This window comes from Anomaloglossus baeobatrachus, chromosome 3 (assembly GCF_048569485.1).
Source record: "Anomaloglossus baeobatrachus isolate aAnoBae1 chromosome 3, aAnoBae1.hap1, whole genome shotgun sequence".
Classification (NCBI taxonomy): Eukaryota; Metazoa; Chordata; class Amphibia; order Anura; family Aromobatidae; genus Anomaloglossus; species Anomaloglossus baeobatrachus.
The window spans coordinates 458,526-468,176 of NC_134355.1; the positions used below are offsets into that span (position 1 = coordinate 458,526).

The following is a 9,651-nucleotide window of genomic DNA, read 5'->3' on the forward strand; positions in this document are numbered from 1 at the left end:
CCCCTCTGTCTTCTCCCCTTTTCCTGTCTTCTATTTCTCTGTTTTCTTCTCCCTCAGTGCCTCCCTCCAGCCTCCATGTTCTTTCCTTTTTCCCCTGTTGTCTCCCCTTTTTCCTCTCTTTCCCCTTTTTCCCCTCTGTCTTCTCCCCTTTTCCCCTCTTTCTTCTCCCTTTATCCTCTGTCTTTTCCCTCTGTCTTTTCCCCTTTTTCCCGTCTTTTCCCCTCTGTCTTCTCCCCTTTTCCCCTCTTTCTTCTCCCTTTATCCTCTGTCTTATCCCTCTGTCTTTTCCCCGTCTTTTCCCCTCTGTCTTCTCCCCTTTTCTCCTCTTTCTTCTCCCTTTCTCGTCTGTCTTTTCCCTTTTTCCCCGTCTTTTCCCCCTCTGTCTTCTCCCCTTTTCCTGTCTTCTATTTCTCTGTTTTCTTCTCCCTCAGTGCCTCCCTCCAGCCTCCATGTTCTTTCCTTTTTCCCCTGTCGTCTCCCCTTTTCTCCCTTTTTCCTCTTTCCCCTTTTTCCCCTCTGTCTTCTCCCCCTTTTCCTCTCTTTCTTCTCCCTTTATCCTCTGTGTTTTCCCTTTTTCCCCTCTGTCTTTTCCCCTTTTTCCCGTATTTTCCCCTTTTTCCCCTCAGTCTTCTTTCCTTTTCCCCTCTTTCTTCTCCCTATTTCCCCTCTGTTTTCTCCCCTTTTCTCCCCTTTTCCCCTCTTTCTTCTCCCTTTATCCTCTGTCTTTTCCCTTTTTCCCCTCTGTCTTTTCCCCCTCTCTGTCTTTTCCCTTTTTTCCCCTCTGTCTTCTCCTCTTTTCCTCTGTCTTCTATTTCTCTGTTTTCTTCTGCCTCAGTGACTCCCTCCAGCCCCCATGTTCTTTCCTTTTTCCCCTGTCGTCTCCCCTTTTCCTCTCTTTCCCCTTTTTCCCCTCTGTCTTCTCCCCTTTTCTCCTCTTTCTTCTCCCTTTATCCTCTGTCTTTTCTTTTTCCCCTGTCTTTTCCCCTTTTTCCCGTCTTTTCCCCTCTGTCTTCTCCCCTTTTCCTGTCTTCTATTTCTCTGTTTTCTTCTCCCTCAGTGCCTCCCTCCAGCCTCCATGTTCTTTCCTTTTTCCCCTGTCGTCTCCCCTTTTCTCCCTTTTTCCTCTCTTTCCCCTTTTTCCCCTCTGTCTTCTCCCCTTTTCCCCTCTTTCTTCTCCCTTTATCCTCTGTCTTTTCCCTCTGTCTTTTCCCCTTTTTCCCGTCTTTTCCCCTCTGTCTTCTCCCCTTTTCCCCTCTTTCTTCTCCCTTTATCCTCTGTCTTTTCCCTCTGTCTTTTCCCCGTCTTTTCCCCTCTGTCTTCTCCCCTTTTCTCCTCTTTCTTCTCCCTTTCTCGTCTGTCTTTTCCCTTTTTCCCCTGTCTTTTCCCCGTCTTTTCCCCCTCTGTCTTCTCCCCTTTTCCTGTCTTCTATTTCTCTGTTTTCTTCTCCCTCAGTGCCTCCCTCCAGCCTCCATGTTCTTTCCTTTTTCCCCTGTCGTCTCCCCTTTTCTCCCTTTTTCCTCTTTCCCCTTTTTCCCCTCTGTCTTCTCCCCCTTTTCCCCTCTTTCTTCTCCCTTTATCCTCTGTGTTTTCCCTTTTTCCCCTCTGTCTTTTCCCCTTTTTCCCGTATTTTCCCCTTTTTCCCCTCTGTCTTCTCCCCTTTTCCCCTCTTTCTTCTCCCTTTATCCTCTGTCTTTTCCCTTTTTCCCCTGTCTTTTCCCCCTCTGTCTTCTCCCCTTTTCCTGTCTTCTATTTCTCTGTTTTCTTCTCCCTCAGTGCCTCCCTCCAGCCTCCATGTTCTTTCCTTTTTCCCCTGTCGTCTCCCCTTTTCTCCCTTTTTCCTCTCTTTCCCCTATTTCCCCTCTGTCTTCTCCCCTTTTCCCCTCTTTCTTCTCCCTTTATCCTCTGTCTTTTCCCTTTTTCCCCTGTCTTTTCCCTTTTCCCCGTCTTTTCCCCGTCTTTTCCCCTTTTTCCCCTCTGTCGTCTCCCCTTTTCTCCTCTTTCTTCTCCCTTTATCCTCTGTCTTTTCCCTTTTTCCCCTGTCTTTTCCCCCTCTGTCTTCTCCCCTTTTCCTGTCTTCTATTTCTCTGTTTTCTTCTCCCTCAGTGCCTCCCTCCAGCCTCCATGTTCTTTCCTTTTCCCCCTGTCGTCTCCCCTTTTCTCCCTTTTTCCCCTCTGTCTTCTCCCCCTTTTCCCCTCTTTCTTCTCCCTTTATCCTCTGTCTTTTCCCTTTTTCCCCTCTGTCTTTTCCCCTTTTTCCCGTCTTTTCCCCCTCTGTCTTCTCCCCTTTTCCCCTCTTTCTTCTCCCTTTATCCTGTCTTTTCCCTTTTTCCCCTGTCTTTTCCCTTTTCCCCCTGTCTTTTCCCCTTTTTCCCGTCTTTTCCCTTTTTCCCCTCTGTCTTCTCCCCTTTTCCCCTCTTTCTTGTCCCTTTTTCCCCTGTCTTTTCCCTTTTTCCCCTGTCTTTTCCCTTTTTCCCATCATTTCCCGTTTTTCCCCTCTGTCTTCTCCCCTTTTCCTCTGTCTTCTATTTCTCTGTTTTCTTCTCCCTCAGTGCCTCCCTCCAGCCCCTATGTTCTTTCCTTTTTCCCCTGTCGTCTCCCCTTTTCCTCTCTTTCCCCTTTTTCCCCTCTGTCTTCTCCCCTTTTCTCCTCTTTCTTCTCCCTTTATCCTCTGTCTTTTCTTTTTCCCCTGTCTTTTCCCTTTTTCCCCTGTCTTTTCCCCTTTTTCCCATCATTTCCCGTTTTTCCCCTCTGTCTTCTCCCCTTTTCCTGTCTTCTATTTCTCTGTTTTCTTCTCCCTCAGTGCCTCCCTCCAGCCTCCATGTTCTTTCCTTTTTACACAGGGAACATGTAGAGATCAGTGAACTCTCCGGACACGTCCCCGGGTGACTGAGGCGCACAGAGGCTTCTGCTGACATCGGGCGACGTCCTCGCCGGTACTTCCACCCCTGTGAGCCTCACTTGTGATTGGCTGTGTGGGAGGCGTGACAGTGATTGTGGGCGGCGTGCACTGATTGTGGGAAGCTGTCAGCTGTGTGTTTTGGCTGTGGCCGGGTCCTGAACGGGGTGTCAGACAGGTCTGCTCACAGATTGGTCGGGCAGGGTCCCGGGGCCGCTGACTCGGCAGATTGCACACTCAGCACATCCTCCACACACAGCGCTGACTGGATCTGACATTTCCACGTGTCCGCAGCAGAGGTGCACACCATGGTGGACAGTGTGTACAGGACGCGTTCTCTGGGGGTCGCAGCCGAGGGTCTCCCCGACCAGTACGCGGACGGCCGAGCGGCTCGTGTCTGGCATTACTACATTGGAGACAAGCGGGGTCGCACAGATGAATATCGGAGCTGGATCCTGAGCCTGCTGCACACACATGGCTGCCAGACAGTGCTGGACGTCGCCTGCGGCACGGGGTGAGCTGAGAGAGCTGGACACACACAGGGTCGGACTGGGGTGTGAGGGGCCCAGCAGGGAATTGCCTCTGGGGGCCCGCACTATGGCTGCCATGAACGTTTTTAGATCTTGATCATTTTAGGCTTCTCTCGGTATAACATTGGCTTTTTAGTAAACTCTACAGTGCGCATTAGAGACTTGTCCTGTGCCTCTTGTCCCGTGCCTCCTGTCCCGTGCCGTGCCTCCTGTCCCGTGCCGTGCCTCCTGTCCCGTGCCTCGCCTCCTGTCCCGTGCCTCGCCTCCTGTCCCGTGCCTCGCCTCCTGTCCCGTGCCTCGCCTCCTGTCCCGTGCCTCGCCTCCTGTCCCGTGCCTCGCCTCCTGTCCCGTGCCTCGCCTCCTGTCCCGTGCCTCGCCTCCTGTCCCGTGCCTCGCCTCTTGTCCCGTGCCTCGCCTCCTGTCCCGTGCCTCGCCTCTTGTCTCGTGCCTCCTGTCCCGTGCCTCGCCTCTTGTCTCGTGCCTCCTGTCCCGTGCCTCGCCTCTTGTCTCGTGCCTCCTGTCCCGTGCCTCGCCTCCTGTCCCGTGCCTCCTGTCCCGTGCCTCGCCTCTTGTCTCGTGCCTCCTGTCCCGTGCCTCGCCTCTTGTCTCGTGCCTCCTGTCCCGTACCTCGCCTCTTGTCTCGTGCCTCCTGTCCCGTGCCTCGCCTCTTGTCTCGTGCCTCCTGTCCCGTGCCTCGCCTCTTGTCTCGTGCCTCCTGTCCCGTGCCTCGCCTCTTGTCTCGTGCCTCCTGTCCCGTGCCTCGCCTCTTGTCTCGTGCCTCCTGTCCCGTGCCTCGCCTCTTGTCTCGTGCCTCCTGTCCCGTGCCTCGCCTCTTGTCTCGTGCCTCCTGTCCCGTGCCTCGCCTCTTGTCTCGTGCCTCCTGTCCCGTGCCTCGCCTCTTGTCTCGTGCCTCCTGTCCCGTGCCTCGCCTCTTGTCTCGTGCCTCCTGTCCCGTGCCTCGCCTCTTGTCTCGTGCCTCCTGTCCCGTGCCTCGCCTCTTGTCTCGTGCCTCCTGTCCCGTGCCTCGCCTCTTGTCTCGTGCCTCCTGTCCCGTGCCTCGCCTCTTGTCTCGTGCCTCCTGTCCCGTGCCTCGCCTCTTGTCTCGTGCCTCCTGTCCCGTGCCTCGCCTCTTGTCTCGTGCCTCCTGTCCCGTGCCTCGCCTCTTGTCTCGTGCCTCCTGTCCCGTGCCTCGCCTCTTGTCTCGTGCCTCCTGTCCCGTGCCTCGCCTCTTGTCTCGTGCCTCCTGTCCCGTGCCTCGCCTCTTGTCTCGTGCCTCCTGTCCCGTGCCTCGCCTCTTGTCTCGTGCCTCCTGTCCCGTGCCTCGCCTCTTGTCTCGTGCCTCCTGTCCCGTGCCTCGCCTCTTGTCTCGTGCCTCCTGTCCCGTGCCTCGCCTCTTGTCTCGTGCCTCCTGTCCCGTGCCTCGCCTCTTGTCTCGTGCCTCCTGTCCCGTGCCTCGCCTCTTGTCTCGTGCCTCCTGTCCCGTGCCTCGCCTCTTGTCTCGTGCCTCCTGTCCCGTGCCTCGCCTCTTGTCTCGTGCCTCCTGTCCCGTGCCTCGCCTCTTGTCTCGTGCCTCCTGTCCCGTGCCTCGCCTCTTGTCTCGTGCCTCCTGTCCCGTGCCTCGCCTCTTGTCTCGTGCCTCCTGTCCCGTGCCTCGCCTCTTGTCTCGTGCCTCCTGTCCCGTGCCTCGCCTCTTGTCTCGTGCCTCCTGTCCCGTGCCTCGCCTCTTGTCTCGTGCCTCCTGTCCCGTGCCTCGCCTCTTGTCTCGTGCCTCCTGTCCCGTGCCTCGCCTCTTGTCTCGTGCCTCCTGTCCCGTGCCTCGCCTCTTGTCTCGTGCCTCCTGTCCCGTGCCTCGCCTCTTGTCTCGTGCCTCCTGTCCCGTGCCTCGCCTCTTGTCTCGTGCCTCCTGTCCCGTGCCTCGCCTCTTGTCTCGTGCCTCCTGTCCCGTGCCTCGCCTCTTGTCTCGTGCCTCCTGTCCCGTGCCTCGCCTCTTGTCTCGTGCCTCCTGTCCCGTGCCTCGCCTCTTGTCTCGTGCCTCCTGTCCCGTGCCTCGCCTCTTGTCTCGTGCCTCCTGTCCCGTGCCTCGCCTCTTGTCTCGTGCCTCCTGTCCCGTGCCTCGCCTCTTGTCTCGTGCCTCCTGTCCCGTGTCTCGCCTCTTGTCTCGTGCCTCCTGTCCCGTGCCTCGCCTCTTGTCTCGTGCCTCCTGTCCCGTGCCTCGCCTCTTGTCTCGTGCCTCCTGTCCCGTGCCTCGCCTCTTGTCTCGTGCCTCCTGTCCCGTGCCTCGCCTCTTGTCTCGTGCCTCCTGTCCCGTGCCTCGCCTCTTGTCTCGTGCCTCCTGTCCCGTGCCTCGCCTCTTGTCTCGTGCCTCCTGTCCCGTGCCTCGCCTCTTGTCTCGTGCCTCCTGTCCCGTGCCTCGCCTCTTGTCTCGTGCCTCCTGTCCCGTGCCTCGCCTCCTGTCCCGTGCCTCCTGTCCCGTGCCTCGCCTCTTGTCTTGTGCCTCCTGTCCCGTGCCTCGCCTCTTGTCTTGTGCCTCCTGTCCCGTGCCTCGCCTCTTGTCTTGTGCCTCCTGTCCCGTGCCGTGCCTCTTGTCTTGTGCCTCCTGTCCCGTGCCGTGCCTCTTGTCTTGTGCCTCCTGTCCCGTGCCGTGCCTCTTGTCTTGTGCCTCCTGTCCCGTGCCGTGCCTCCTGTCCCGTGCCTCCTGTCCCGTGCCTCGCCTCTTGTCTCGTGCCTCCTGTCTTGTGCCTGCAGATATCAGCACAGGATTTCTTGTAGCATCTTATATAGTTACTAATGGAATCTGTTATTTACAGTCAGTCGCAGTTTTTCTTACACATTCCTTGTCCTAGGAAAACCACCATCAGCCAAACAATATTCACAGTGAAGCAGAACGTTATCCAGCATCTTCATATGGAAAAGATGACCAACCGTAATCCACCTGTGCCCCATCTATCCACCATATGGGGGAATAAGGCTGCGTGCCCACGATCGGTGTATGCAGCATGCTGGAAGTAGCATGATTCAGCTGCGGTGTACAGCACAAGCACAGTGGATGGTTTCTAGAAATCTCATGCCTGTGATTCTTTTTCCTGCAGCAAACTCTGACCTGCGGAGTGTCTTTTCAGACCGACTGTTTGCTGCGTAATCGCATGCTCCTCCGTAGGGGAAACAGAAGCGAAAGACCGCAGCGCTCTGAACCCTGATTGTGGGTACGAGCAGCTGCGGTCTCCTGCGTTCTCCTGCAGAGGAGACTCATGGCCCCGCCGGTCAGGACCCGCTGTGTGCAGGACGCAGTGAGTCCTGATTATGGGCACATACCCTTAGGCTACTATCACAAATCAGGTTTTTGGCATCAGGCACAATCCGGCGTGTGCTTGATGCAACGGATCCGGCGCAGGATATGCAAAAAACTGATGCGCCGGATCCTTTTTTTTTTTTTTTAAGAATCCGGTATACCAGATTTGTCGAAAAACAGATCCGGCACATCCGTTTTTGCATCCGTTTCGTCCATTTTCTTGCAGGATCCGTTTTTTTTACAATAAATTGGAGCATGCTCAGTTTTAAAAAAACGAATCCGGCGGCCACCTCCATTTTTTGCCATATTATGCCGGATCCGGCGTCCATAGACTTCCATTGTAAATCAAGCGTATCGCGCCGAATCCGGCGCCATGAGTTGTTTTGTCAGAGACAAAAAACGTTGCAAGAAACGTTCCATCTGGCCGCCGCATTAACCAATTACACCAGATCCGGAAAAAGCTAGATGCAATGCCATCCAGCGCTAATATAAATCAATGCGGATAAAACGGATCCGGCGCCGGATCCGTTTTATCCATTTTTCTCCGGATTGTGCCTGATGGAAAAAAACTGATGTGTGAAAGTAGCCTAAGGGGTACTTTACACGTTGCGACATCGCTAGCATCGGCTAGCAATGTCGAGCGCGATAGTACCCGCCCTCGTCGCACATGCGATATCGTTGCTGTAGCAAACATTATCGCTACAGCAGCTTCACAGGCACATACCTTGTTGGCAACGTCGCGGTGATCGCCGAACAATCCCTCCATCAAGGGGGAGGTGCGTTCGGCGTCACCGCAACGTCACTAATCGGCCGGCCAATAGAAGCGGAGGGGCGGAGATGAGCGGGACATAAAATCCCGCCCACCTCCTTCCGCATTGCCGGTGGACGCGGGTAAGGACATGTTTATCGGTCCCTCGGGTTTACACATAGCGATGTGTGCTACTGGAAGAACGACAAACATCGTACCTGCGGCTGAACTGACATTATGGAAATGAACGACGTTCCGCAGATCAGCGATATTGTACGCTTCTGCGCTCGTTCATCGTCACACCTAGGATTTACACATTGCAATGTCGCTACCGGCTCCGGATGTGCGTCACTAACGACGTGACCCCGACGATATATCGGTAGCGATGTCGCAACGGTTAAAGCCCACCTAAGAGTCAATATGTGATGGTGTGAAGCATTACCACCCAATACACTTTTCCAGTTGAAGACTCTGGTGAATATTTGTCTTCACTATGGTTTCCAAATTAGTCTTACATGTTGATAAACCCTTTACTAGTCCTGTGTATTCTGACGACTGCTCTATAGGCAGATCAGGCTTTTTTTTAATTTTATTTTACATATACAGTATTTATACTGAGGCCCCTCCTGTACTTTCATCACATATAGAGACCCCTCTGAAGAGTAATTACATATAGCCTAAGATAATGACGCAGACACTGGGGGTACAGGATAATGACACTGGGGGTACAGGATAATGACACTGGGGGTACAGGATAATGACGCTTTATTCTTGGTAAAGGATAATTACTCTGGACACTTGGTTCTTTTCCTCACCACCCAGCTTTTCTATGTTCTGATAGCCATCTTGTCTTCAGCACCCAGCTTTCCCATGATATCAGAGAATGGGAAAGCTGGGGAGTAAAGGACAAGATGGATTTCAGAACCCTACTGATATATGGTTACTGTGTGGACTTCACTCATGTCACGCAGCAGGGACTAATGCACACATCCAGCACCCCCCAAATCACACACATCCAGCACCCCCCAAATCACACACACCCAGCACCCTCCAAATCACACACACCCAGCACCCTCTTGCCCTGCATATCTCAGACTGGCTGTACCCCAAATTACCCCTCTCTCAAACACACTGAAACCCCATGTACTACACGCAGTATCTCTTAAAACCCCTCTGTCAGTCTGGACCCCTCATATGCCACTCACCCTGCACCCCTTCATCTATCATCCTTCATACGGGCACATCTTCCTCGGTCAGCAGCTCCTGCCCGGCTCCTCCCACACGGTCACATGAACATGACATCACGGCAGGTCCTGCTGATCCACCACTGATTGCATTTTCTTCCTCTCAGAAGCAGCTTGTGTTCTGCCCCTGCCGCTCTGCAGCTCATAATTTCCGGCTGCCCCTCCAGGCCAGGACCGCCCCCCTCTCTCCCTCCCCTGTAGCTACTGTTATAATCTGACTGCTGCATAGTGTCATCACCTGCGGCGACGGTTTAAGGAGCCGTGGCTGCAGGTGATGTTAATACACCCGGCTTGGGCCCCTGCAGGCTGCCGGGAACAGCTTAGTTTGAAACAAAGGTTGGGGCCTACCGGGGGTTACCCCGCTACCCCAGCACGCCAGACCGACGCTGTAGACATACACTGCCAGCATAAGAGAGTGAAGTAGAGCAAGAAATACGCGCCTCCGTCGCCCCCACGCTATGTGTAGTGCGCGCCTCCGTCGGTCCCCCGCACTAAATATGAGTGGTGTATTGTATGGCGGGGGGGAGGTCCGAGGGGCGCACTGTATGGCAGGGGGGAGGTCCGAGCGGCGCACTGTATGGCGGGCGATGACTAATGCGAGCTGGAAGTAGAGATGAGGGAACCTTTGGTCGTTCGGTTCGGCAGGAACAGTCGAACCTTAAAAAAAAAAAGAAAAGGTTCAGTTTGTGACTTTGACTTGATCCGAACTTCCTTGGAAGTCAGTAATTGGGCATTTTGTGGCTCCGCCCACAAGCCGCCAGCCATTAGCAGAACACGTCTAGGGGCAGAGGTTTTCTATATTATTATTTTGCGTGTGCACACTGCATCTGACCACGCTGATTTTACCCAAGTATGAGCCGTTCAAACACTGCGAGCATCGCACACAGGGCTGCACATCACTCATACCAGAGCACAGCGCAGCTCATACAGGGCTGTGCATTGCT

General features: G+C 54.7%; 1 protein-coding gene across 1 annotated transcript in view; it reads left to right on the forward strand.

Moving 5' to 3' along the window:
* The first annotated feature begins 3,021 nt into the window (after positions 1-3,021).
* GNMT (glycine N-methyltransferase) overlaps positions 3,022-9,651 on the forward strand; it is a 112,682-nt gene continuing 106,052 nt past the window's right edge. Inside the window, exon 1 of the mRNA XM_075337900.1 lies at positions 3,022-3,410. Within this exon, the coding sequence (XP_075194015.1) occupies positions 3,205-3,410 (206 nt within the window). The 5' untranslated portion in view covers positions 3,022-3,204. The remainder of the gene's footprint in view (positions 3,411-9,651) is intronic.